General features: G+C 43.3%; 1 protein-coding gene across 5 annotated transcripts in view; it reads right to left on the bottom strand.

Annotated features, from left to right (window-relative positions):
- slc4a11 (solute carrier family 4 member 11) overlaps positions 1-13,179 on the bottom strand; it is a 184,408-nt gene that overhangs the window by 46,783 nt on the left and 124,446 nt on the right. For 4 of the 5 annotated variants that reach the window (XM_033643534.2, XM_033643529.2, XM_033643530.2 and 1 more), the window contains exons 6-8: positions 11,150-11,182; positions 3,310-3,391; positions 671-794 (exon numbers count right to left, since the gene is read on the bottom strand). In XM_033643534.2, coding sequence (XP_033499425.1) covers positions 671-794; positions 3,310-3,391; positions 11,150-11,182 — 239 coding nt within the window. The remainder of the gene's footprint in view (positions 1-670; positions 795-3,309; positions 3,392-11,149; positions 11,183-13,179) is intronic. The other variant, XM_033643531.2, reaches the window with a different exon arrangement.

A 13,179-nucleotide genomic window follows, 5' to 3' on the forward strand; every position in this document is an offset into this window, starting at 1 on the left:
ACAGGATCTTGTTTGTAACATGTGGTGATTAGTGTCTTCTTGCAGCACCAAAAAAACAAGGTTTGGACACATGGAGACAGAAAATCCGCCTGAAAATCAGTTTAAACTAATCGGGGCATTTCGGGGGGAGAAACATGCAGAAGCAGAAAATGGTGATCCTCGTTCATTCGATAGTTTGATCCAGAACTGAGCTTGCTTTAAGAAAACTGAGCTTAATTGGACTCATGACAGGTGGCCACATTTCCTTTAAATACAATCGCTGAAAGCAGAGTAGGAGAATATGCAAATGATCAATTAGCTGTGCGATGGCAGCTGGATGCTCACATTGATCATATGGTGAGCTGGGCTTTCCTAATCCATACACCTGCAGCTAACACACCTAACATGACTGTGAGATTCAGGCACAGATGAGAGGAAATGACTGGAAACGAAAGAAAAATCTCAAATGAATAAGGAGGAATATTTTAGTTAGATGAGGGACCAGCATCTTAAAAATCAGCTGCACGTCAGCACAAATGCAGAAGATGATATAAAGAATAGAAGGAAACATAAATGAATGAATGAAATATGAACAAATGTGACACACAGTCAGGTCTGCGAATGCCTCTGTAATCCACCAAAGTCAGATAAATCCCACGAATCATTTCCTCCCTCTGGGGGCGGCAGTTACCATTTTGAGCGGGGCCAGGATCAGGATGACATAGCGGACCTCGCAGCAGTTCTCCCCCCAGTTCTGCGGCCTCTCCAGGCGGGAGATGCACACGTGACGCCTCTGGAGATGCTTCACGTTGCAGCTGGAGCAGAGAGGGAGAAGGAGGAGGTTTTATAAATGTCAACGGCTCACCTCACCGGCAGCACCCTTCATTTCCATAGATTAACCTCGCTCTCTGCAGCAACAGGTACAGACACTATTCAAATGTGCTGCGTTCACTCCAGCACACACCCACGTTTGTGAATGTATGTGCACATAAAGGAATATAATGAAGAGGCACTCACACACAGATTCATTTTAAAAAACATGAGACCACATTCACATGATGAAGCCGTCAGATTAAATCCATAGATCTTAAAATTCAGTGAAAGAGTTCCTTTATGGGATGAGAAAATTCTCAAGAAATAAACAAGAAATTAAACTGAACACTTATGTAAAATTACACACAGATCTTATCTGATGCTGCTGTCGGCACAATGAAAACATTGTCTCTGCTCTCTTGATTATTTTTTGCACATTAATCCATGGATTGTTTAGTCAACAAAATGGCAAACATATCATTTAGAATACTGCCCTAAATCTTTTCCCAGAGCTCAATGTGATGTTTTCAGAATGCTTCTTTTGTCTGAGTAACAGTCTTAAAGAACAAAATATAAAATGTCTTATATAAACTGATCAAGAAAAACAGTGGCTGACGAGAGGAAACGCTGCAGTAACCCAAAACAGCAGCTGCTTCAGAAACAATACCAGCTAAAAAAAAACACATAAAGTCCAAAACAAATACAACAAAGGAAATATGCTGCAAATTAAAAAGCATGCTGAAAAAACAAAACAAAAAACAAAACAAAACAAAACAAAACCTGTCAACAGCAAACACAGAAATGATCCAAAGTCAAAAACACACAAAACCCAAAAAACAAATGCAACAGAGAAACACTGCAGATCCAGTCAACACATCAGAGTTCCTCCAGGCCTGTAGGGGGCGCACTATGCAGGTAACTAACTGAGGCCACGGTGTCATATTACACGTGAAATGGAGTTTGCACTTTTCCAAATGTTCAACAGATGGCGCACTATCACAGAATATAGGAATGATTTATTTCACCAAGGTGTCTGCAGTCTAAAATATTTCTAGAAGATATGGGTGAAAATTAAAATTCTGCGATTACCGAAAAAGATCCTTAATAAAAGTTGTTAAGAAAAAAAAAAATATACAAAACGTTCTATTGTATATTGGCCACCTTTCATTTGAGTGTACCCAAAAAGTTCTGCCAACTTCAGCACACCCAAAAATCCTAAAAACAGCACACCTAACGAGCACCTGAGCGAACACCATCCATTTATTCACAGCGCCCTCTGCTGTAACCCTCCAACATCGCAGCTGCAGTTACACTGAACATGTGTCAAACCCCATCACTCCCACAGGGTCAGACAGCGTATCCCAGACTTCTCTGAATAGTCTTGGCTGAGGCAGAGTGTGTAAAAGAACACGCAGCTTTGTATGTCGCCTCTTTGTATGTCTGCTTTACTTCCTGTCTTGGACTTTGACTCAAGCTGTTCCTGTCAGTGCTCCCCCTACAGGCCTGGAGGAACTTCAGCTGTGTTGACTGGATCTGGAGCGTTTCTTTGTTGCATTTTGTTTTTGGGGTTTGTGTCTTTCTGACTTTGCATCGTTTCTGTATTTGCAGCCTGTTTGCCATTCATGTGTTTGTTTTGGCTTTCTGTAGCACGTTTTTTATGTGCAGCATGTTTCTGTGGTTGAATTTGTTTCTGAAGCTGCATCATGTTTCTCCTGATGGAAATGTTTGTTTGCCTTTGTTGGCTGATGTATAAAAGAGACACAGGCAGATAGTTCTCACATTAGAGAAGCTACGGCAAATGTTTTTCTAGTATTTTGACTTGATGAAGAAATACAATCAGTTGATCCATTTCTTAGCAACCTGTTCTCATTCTGAAGTCAGCCAATATGGCCGCTTGGTCAATAACGAAAAACAGACATCCTTTCACAGTGGTATGGTACGCCGCCAGGAGGCGTCAGTTTGAAACACTGCCAGGTTATAACGTAATTTAAGGAGCTGGAACATCCCTACAGGGTAGGCAGGAAGGGCGGTGCAAATAACAGTGGACTTTCACCCAGGAGCCTGCTGTTCACTTCCTGTTTGAATGTTGAGCCAAACTATTAAGTTTTTTTTCTAAACCTAACCATGTGATTTTGTTGCGCAGGGAAATAAACATAAATACGAGGTGTTTTACTGACGCAAGTGTATTTTGAAAAGGACTGTATGAATCTAACGAGCAGAAACTATAAATTTCCTGTTAAAACATAAGTGTATTTTGAAAAGACACAACTGTAACAGGCGTAAATTGACATGGCGTTCAAGAGCGTCCATTACAGACACACCCAGGATACCTGGCGCATCATACGTAGAAAAGTCCACTGACCAAGCGGTGATATGTGACGAGATGAGGGTGAGAACATGTTGTTTAATATGATCAACTACTTGAACACTTGACTCATTGTTTAAATCCTAAAGCTCACACGCACACACGCACGCGCACACACACACACACACACACACACACACACTGCAGCTTACAGGATGCAGAGCCAGGACTGCTGGTACTGGATCCCGGTGGCAGTCGCTGTCACCCCCTGGATTGTCTCTGATAGCAGGTGGACTGTAGGAGAAAGGTCAGAGGTCAAACACAAGTTAGCTGAGATCGACCTCACGTCCAGTCTGATCCTCTCACACACACACACACACACACACAGAGCTGAACTCCTTCTAACATCAGCGTCGCCACGTCAGCTCTCCTCACATGTTTGTGTACATGTTTATCACCACATTATGATGTTCACAGCTCAAATATTGATGCATTTAAAAATAAACCCTGGCTGATTTCTTTATGGAGCCTAATGGTGTCAGCCAAACGCCTAAAATGTTCAACTGAAGTCTGGAGCCTTATCTGCTGTGCCAAGCCTCTCAATGTGATGTCTACATCACAAGTGTCTAACAAGCTCGCCTTCTGCTTTAGACGCTAATGCCAGTCTGCTCTGTGTGCAAACACCACAGCACCACAAACTAATGACGGCGTCCACCCAAACCCCACAAAACACCGACGCTTGTGTTCACAGATTATAAAAAAAACACATTTCATTATGCTTCCATGTTTACACACTGCAAATCATTAAAAATGGGCAACTGGGGACTCGGCTGAATCCAGCTCGCTGCTTCCTAATAAGAGGAATCTCCCCTCCGACGTCTCACGCTGAGAGAGATGAATAATAGTGTTTTGGGGGATGTTCTTCAGCAGCCGACTATCCCAAACCCCTCGACAAGATTCAGCGTGCTTTAGCTGGCAATGTTCTCTTCCACTCATCAGCTCTGAGCAAATTACAGGGTGGAAATGTTTTGTATCGTAAGCAGCGGGGACGATCATTTCCATATCACTCTGATTTTCCCTGCCAGTGGTTTCTCCCTGTCTGTCTGTCCGTCTTTGTCCTTCTCTCCATCACTCTGCATTTCTCTCTGTCTCTCTCTCTCTGCCATGCCGGCTCGTCAATAAAGTATGCTCCATTCATGCCAGAAAATGATGGGCGTCACCATGACAACAGTATCACAGTGCTCAAGGAGTGAGGGAGGCAGGAAGGGAGAATCAGAGAGAAGGGGGGGACAGACAAGAGAGAAATAAGAGATAGAGAGAGGGGGAAAGGATGAAAAGAAGCCTGTAAAGGAAGAGGATGACAAAGAGGAAGAAGAGCTGGCACGTGTGGAGGAGGAGAGTGAGAGCGGTGGGAGGAAAAGAAGAGAGGAATAAAAGAAAGGAGAGAAGGAGGAGGAGACGTGTGGAGAGGGAGAATGAAACTGAAAGAGAGAGGAAAAATGCAAGCATGAGAAACAGGGGCAAAGAAAGACCAGGGGAATAGAGGAAGAAAGAATCATACAAGTAACAAAGAACGTGACAAACAGGAAGGAAAATGAGAGTGAGACGAGATGAAAAGACGAGCGAGAGGGAGACAGAGGGAGGGAAGGGACGGAGAAGTAAAGGAGATGGACTGGGATTCAATTCAATTAATAGCAGTAAGCCTGACAGCCATGTAATAATCAAAAACCATCCAATTTCTCATTGACGTCAGGGAGGAGAGGAGGGGAGCGACGGAAGAGACAGAGAGATGCAAACAGAAGAAAAGAAAGATTAAAGATAAAGAGAGGAGGGGAAAAGGAGACATGAAAGACAGACAGAGGGAAGCAGAAGGTGTGCGGGGGCATCTGTGGCCCTCCATACCAACAGACCAGATCGGCCAGTGTCAGACCATCTGAGAGAAGCTAACGGCTAACGCTGCTAGCCCTCACATCACAAACACTCCAATATTGTTTTGTGACAAATGTCTTTTCTCTGTGAGACAGTTGGAGAGTGGAGAGGAGTTCAGCAGCCGAGCAGAGCCTGAATACCGTCAGCACTCAGGGCTGAATATTTCTCTCACTAAACGTGGGAAGCTTCTACAAAATGACATTTGTAATTGTCAGGTCTCTGGAGTTGTGATTCATGCGAGCAGCACTTTCTGACTAATATGTTTTAAAGTCTTCACTTTTTATGGCTGCATCTGTTCGGCTACACAGGGTTTTCTTCTGTGCATTTTCTACTGCTGACCCGAATGCTACCTTCGATTGTTGCCATGGTGATCGATGTCCAAATCAGAAGGCTCTGTTTTTCTAAACCAGTGCCCCCAAATACCCTCAGCTATCAGGCTCCTTTTTTCTGCTACAGGCATGCTACTGCAAGAGTTTACATTACATACACTGCTACATGTAGCTACGTGCTAACCTCAGGGAAACATAACATACACTGCCACATGTAGCTACGTGCTAACCTCAGGGAAACATAACATACACTGCTACATGTAGTTACGTGCTAACCTCAGGCAAACATAACATACACTGCTACATGTAGTTACGTGCTAACCTCAGGCAAACATAACATACACTGCTACATGCAGCTACGTGCTAACCTCAGGCAAACATAATATACACTGCTACATGTAGCCACGTGCTAACCTCAGGGAAACATTACATACACTGCTACATGTAGCTACGTGCTAACCTCAGGGAAACATTACATACACTGCCACATGTAGCTCCGTGCTAACCTCAGGGAAACATAACATACACTGCCACATGTAGCTCCGTGCTAACCTCAGGGAAACATAACATACACTGCCACATGTAGCTACGTGCTAACCTCAGGGAAACATAACATACACTGCCACATGTAGCTACGTGCTAACCTCAGGGAAACATAACATACACTGCCACATGTAGCTACGTGCTAACCTCAGGGAAACATACACTGCTACATGTAGCTACGTGCTAACCTCAGGGAAACATTACATACACTGCCACATGTAGCTACGTGCTAACCTCAGGGAAACATTACATACACTCCCACATGTAGCTCCGTGCTAACCTCAGAGAAACATAACATACACTGCTACATGAAGCTACGTGTTAACCTCAGGGAAACATTACATACACTGCCACATGTAGCTCCATGCTAACCTCAGGGAAACATACACTGCTACATGTAGCTACATGCTAACCTCAGGGAAACATTACATACACTGCCACATGTAGCTATGTGCTAACCTCAGGCAAACATAATATACACTGCTACATGTAGCTACGTGCTAACCTCAGGCAAACATAATATACACTGCTACATGTAGCTACGTGCTAACCTCAGGGAAACATAACATACACTGCTACACGTAGCTACGTGCTAACCTCAGGGAAACATTACATACACTGCTACATGTAGCTACTGGCTAACCTCAAAGTAACATGAAATCTTGGCTGCCGATGTTGTTAATTTTTCCCAGAGTTTGGATCAGATCCCTGCTTGAACATGTCTGGTTGTGTTTAGAAGCTTTAATTGATGATTTTTCACATTAGAAAGTGCAGCTTTACTCAGTTACAGTCTTTTCCCACATGTAGTTACATGCTAACGTCAGGGAAACATATAATCTTGGCTGCTGATGTTGTTGAGTTTTCCTTGATTTTGGATCCTGTAGAAGCTTTTACTGGTGATTTTTCAAGATTGAAAGTGCAGCTATACTTAGTTACAGTCTTTCCCCTGCTGCAGGTACACTGCTAGTATACATGTAGCTATATGCTAATGTCAGGGAAACATGCAGCTTAGACTGGGTTGCTGATATTAATTTCTCCCTGAGTTCGGATCATATTCCTGTTGGAACATGTCCGGTTGTGTTTAGTTTAGTTTTTATTGGCCATTTTTCACAGTAGCAAGTGCAGCTATACTCAGGTGCATTCATTCCCCAGCTGCAAGTACACTGCTACATGTAGCTATATGCTAACGTCAGTGAATTATGCAGCCCAGTCTTGGTCGCAGATGTTGTTTTGCTAAGTTTGGATCAGAGTCCTGCAGGAACATGTCCCGTCGTCTTTATAAGCTTTCACTGGTGATTTCTCACAGTAGAGAATTCTGCTTTTCTCTGATACAGTCATTCTCCTGCTGCAGTGACGCTGCAGAGATGCCAAGATGCAGAAATTCTGGAAATGCTGATCAGTCACAACAGATTGAGCTTTTTCCTGAGGTCTAGTAAATGCCCATATGTGCCTGAAAATGATCATAACCGGTCCCCTTTAATACTCATAACACATATTATTATGTCAGCCTGCATGGTTTTACATCTCTCTGATATAATGAAGCATCTCTGTAGTCGAGGCAGAGCAGGAGCTGTGGAGTTGCACTTGCATTAACTGATTGGCATCAGCTTGGCCACCAGCTGACGAACGTCCAGCCTGACACTTCTCACTGTAAAGGAGCGGTCGGATCAGATTTCTCCTGCTAACAGCTCCACAACGCTGTAAAATATACGGCCTGTAATCAAACCCTGTGCTGCCATAAATCTCTGTCGCTGTCCTCGTACTCACTGCAGACAGGCAGAGTGCCCTCGTCTTGGCTGCTTATTTTACTTTGTGGCCATTTATTATAAAAAATATCTGCTTGAAATAATAATTTGTGTCTCATTGTTTTTCCCACAAAATAATATTGAAAATGTATGAATTTGCAAATATTGTTTATTTTAATAGTTTAACGACTGGACACAAGATGTCTCCATCTGTGTGTGTGCACTGGAGGTTTTTAAGTATCAAACTTGTTGCGTTCTGGACAAAGACTGGCAACGATCACATTGCTACACATTGCTCGTATGTAGACATCATCAGCTTCATCAGATTTAAGCTGAGCTCAGAGAAACTTTCCCTCTTCAGCAAATTTATGCAAAGTCTTATTCTCAAACTCGACATCAGTCTGCACGGTGAAGGTCAAACATCAAGGTGAACTCACAATAAGCAAAACACACATTTAAATATGAATATAAACAAGTACTTCCTGAATGAGGTCAATCCCTCCGCCTCTCACAAACTGGCTGGTCATTGCAGAGCTTTGATTCTGCACGCCAAAGTGAATTACTCTGCCAACATCACCCCAACCTCCTCTGTACATGGACACAAACACGTGTGGGACACTGAACACACTGTGTGTTGCGTCATCAGCTGAGGTGAACAAACCTGAGCTGGGTGTCGGGGGGGGAGGAAGGTGTGTGGGTGAGGGTGCAGATGTGATCAAGTGGGAGACTAATTAAGACATGCACATTTGATACTTGTCAGTTATGTGAAGATTTCTGCATGGTTTCGTCAGCTTTTGGTATGCAAACACCGCTGTTTCCATACACAGAGAGGAGGGGAGAAATCACAGATGCTCACACGCAGCATATCAAATGTGACAAACTTCAATGGAAAGTGATGAAAAAATATGAGGAAGGCAGGACTGGATGGCTGGATTGGCCCCTTTGATCTCTCTGGATTCTTGGTGAATTCTTTAACTGCATTATTCAGACGGTTTCGGTCGGAGGGGAAAAACAGATTGCAATTTCTGTAAATCACACGAGGATAATCCGCTCTGTCACAAATAAGAGAGAGACGAATCAATAAGTACGCTAAACCAGTCAAAACACAGCCATGTTAATGTTCCTTCTGGCTGACGAGCCGGGCGAACGTCAGCAGCAGAAAATCCACTGAGATGTTTGGACAAAAAAACGCACACAGATTCACGGCGTCTTTGTGTGTGTGTGAAAGGGCCATGAGTCCTTACATTATACTCAGAGGTGACCTCAATAAAGCCGTCTGATCTTATGCTGCCTTAAAGATTAACTGTGGGCTCAACCATCGGTAGGCCTGCCAGCGAACACACACACACACACACACACACCGCAGACAAAGAGGAATGATTGGTTTCCTTCAAAGCATGGATGGTGGAGGGCACTTTGAAGGAGGTGATTAAAACACAGGAAGGATCCATACAGCAGCGGCAGATGAAACACTTACAGTATATTAGGTATCCATCACAGCCAATCACCATGCAGCACACATACGTATGACGTCACATGGTGGCGATGAGAGGGCCACTAGGACTGGGTCAGTGGTCAAACCTTGTTATCTAGAGAGGCTGTCACTTCTCATCTCTGACTCGGTTAAATAAAAACAAATGACATTAATGGTAAATAAACCAGCGCCCTGCGTGGACATGAGATCAGAGTCAAGCAGCGCTCACATGACGAGCTGAAGTCCAATTATATAACCAGTGTGGAAATATTAAAGCTACAAAACATGCCAAGAATGGATCTGATCTGCTGAATGATTTTAACCCTTTGAACTCAAAGTATTCACACAGACAGTCTCATCAGCAGATAAAATGTGGGCTTGTATGTTTCTGCAAACCACTGATACGTTTTTACGTGCAGGATATACTTATGTTTCTTTAGGTTTCAACAGCAGTGTGATTAAGCTGTGGTTTAGGTACAAAACACACTTGGTAATGGTTCGAGAAATCCTGTTTCATGGCAATATCCTGGCAGGAAACGCAGAGATGTCTTGATAAAAATAAAGTTCTTTTAGTTGCACTAAGTGGATGGAAACAGTGATCTCTGGGTAAAAATTCATGACACTTTCCAGACTGGAAACGCAGCAGTCTCACTTAAAAACATCCTCTTTCCATGGACCTATATTGATACAACGTATAGACCTAGCTTTGAAATGGAAACACAAAGATGTCTTAATAAAGTCATCCACTTCTTGTGGTACTATACCGATGGATACACAGCGATGTCTGTAAAACAACAAACGTGGTACTTTCCAGGCTGGAAACATAGCACTGTCTCCATAAGAAAACAGCAGCTTTAGTAGCACTAAATGGTTGGAAATGCAGTGATGTCTCTGTAAGAAACTACCACTTTTGGCGGCACAATCCCGGCAAAAAATGCACTGATGTCCCAATAAAAAACAACCGCTCATACCAGCATTAACCCAACGGAAATACAGCGACATCTCTGTTACAGACTGCTGCTTTTTGTGGCACTATCCTGGCAAAAAATCCAGTGAAGTCTCAATAAAAAACATTAACTTTTTGTGGCAATAAAGGGAAATGGAAACACAACACTGTCTTCATAAAACTCATCCGCTCTTCGTGGTATTTTAGGGATGGAAACGTAGCAATGGCACAGTTCAGGCTGGAAATGTATTTATTTATTCAAAAGGGACCAGGTACAGCTGAAAACATAAATGTTACCATCTGATGCACCATATCAAATTAAAACTTAGAGCTACTTTGCGTCTGCAGTCCCTCAGCGGGTCAGAACACAAACAGATGAAGCAATGTGTCATTGAAAAACAGCCACTTTTTGTGGCACTATTCTGTCTGGAAACGCAGCGATGTCTGGGTAAAAAACAATCGCTTTTCGTGGCACTATCTTTGTAGGAAACGAAGCGTGGGTTGCTAAAAACCACACGTTTGGTGGTTTAGAAAGCTGCTGGGAAAACACAGATGACTCTCTAAAACTCAACCAGTCTTGCTGGTTGGTCTCTAACAGTGGTCTGCAGGTTGGCAGGCGTATCGCTTCGGTGTCTGACGCCATCCAACACCTCTCCACCTTCAGATGATAAAGTCGACTCACACACTGCGTCACTTTACAAACATTGATACAAATGAAGAGTTTAAACACATTATTTGTGGTTTGCAGAAACACATGATGCCAACAGTTTCTCCTGAGGCCTGGGCTGACTCACAATCAGCAGTTTTCTTCGTTTTTACAAAAAGAGCTGATAACATTATCGGACAGTGAGTCGGCTGGACGGAGAGGGCGTTGATTTGAGGGGCAGCTGAAGAGGCATCGATATCTGTGACACGGGAGGGATTGCTGGTGTCTGTAATCATTTGATGACTCAATGGATCGACCCAGTCCCGAGCGTGGAGAGGAACACAAACGGCATACTGATGGTGACGGGTACAGAAGCAAACCACTGATTGCAGCCTCATGGCGGCTGATGCTGACATTTTCATCCAATTAGCACAGCTTACCGTCGTCAAAGAAAACGAAACTTTGAGACTTGTCTGCGTGCGGAGAGGGAGGAAGAAAAAACCAAGAGGAGAAACCAGAGAGTCAGTTCAGTCACCTTTTCTGATCAACAGGCGAGCAGCTTAGATTCTCAATGATGTTCACACACACACACACACACACACACACCCTGCACACACACACAGAGAGACACACACTCTGTGGTTAACAGGCACGCACATAAATATCTCTGCTGAACAGAAGCTTCATTTCCTGCCCTCCTTTACCTCATGCATATTAAATATCATTTTCCAGAGAAAATCCCTCAATGTCTCGTCTTTGTTGGGCGCGCAGAGATCTTATCTTGATTACCGTCTACAGGCTATTACCAAAAATTGGATTTTATCACTTATGTGTTCAGCAAGTGCAAAGAAAACCCAAAGACGTCAATGAAGAGATCAAGATGAGAAAAAATGACATGTATGGACACTGTTTTTCATGTGGTAAAGAGCCGGAATTAATGCTTTCAATTTAGTATTCTGATCATTCCCGCAGAACGTTACAGAGATTTTCAGAGTGAGACGTCTCGCCGCTGGCCTGGAAGAGATATATTATTATAACAGAGAGGCAGAGTCGGCTCAGTCACAAACACACAGCACCTTTCCTGTTACACAGAATATTTACAGTAGCTCCTGTCAGGAGAGAAACGTATCTGCACAAAGTCTGTCTCTGATTTCACAGATTCATTTCTGGATTCATTAAACAGACACATTGAAGGCACAAAGGTCATGACCCTCAGACTGTAGAGAGGGTCGTGTAAATGACTGCAGGTAAATGTTTTCTTAAAGGTCCAGTGTGGAGGATTTATGGCAGAACATTGTCTTCACCTAAACTCCTCTAAAAGGGAAATCCTTGTTGCAGGCTTTGAACACACATGTGGCCAAGTTTCGCCGGCTCTTATAGCTCAACATGTTCCTTCTGTGAAGAACCTTTGGGGTTGTTCTTCATAACAACCTCAATCTTGAGTCCCATGTGCAACGGTCGGCCCAGTCATGATTTTTCCATTTAAGAAACATCACTAGCATATTTTTTCTTAATTTTACTGATCTTCAAAGAGTCACTCATGCTTTTATCACTTCTCATCTGGATTATTGTAATGTTAACACCGAAACATGATCACACGACTTCAGGGTGTCCAAAACAAGGTGATGGCGGCAGAGGTCCTAATTCGTGATATCAAAGTAAGCGCTGTAGACGGTGGTCTAAACAGCCATTAAATACATCCCATCATGTGGACAAAGAATTCTTTACACTGTATATTGTTACATATTACCGATTCATTCTGCCATTATTGAAATTTCTTCATCGTCTCCTACGGTCGCATCTCGCTTGAACTATGCTGCATTGCCTCCATGATCTCTGGTGGATCTACGGCATTTCATCCATATCTGTGAGACTTCAGAAAATGTGCACAAATACAGACAAAATGAATGCAGAGTACAGACAGAGGACTTCATGTGTATCTAACGTTGAGCATAAATGAGCCTTTAAATCACTGCTTGTGCTGCTTGTTTTGGAGGAAGAGACCTCTGTAAATTGTCACTGAGATTGCACAAGATACTACGTATTAGTGACCCACAAATGATACGTTAGGTCCTTAACGTAAAGTTATGTAATTAACTTAAAGTAAGAGAGGGTAGTCAAGTTATTGTTGTTCGGTTCAGGAAAAGAAACATGGTGATGACAGACCTCAAAATAACTCAAAGTCCGGTTCTGAACAAGCGTCTCCTGGGGGAAGTCATGTTTTTTTGTGACCTGTCAAACACCCCAACCTGACTGTTTATGAGACGGCTTCCTGCTTACATTTTTACTCTGGTCAGTGCATTTGTTCAACCTGGTCTCATTCCGAAGTCATCGAAAATCGTCGGCATGATATGTGGCGGGTCGCCGCCATTGTTTAATGACACCCAGCAGCATCAGGGGGAAATGCGGCAGGACAAGGCCAACAGGGAGGAGGGGTGGTGGATAGGTCCAACAACCACAGACTTTCACC

Source organism: Epinephelus lanceolatus, chromosome 15 (genome assembly GCF_041903045.1).
Source record: "Epinephelus lanceolatus isolate andai-2023 chromosome 15, ASM4190304v1, whole genome shotgun sequence".
NCBI lineage: Eukaryota > Metazoa > Chordata > Actinopteri > Perciformes > Serranidae > Epinephelus > Epinephelus lanceolatus.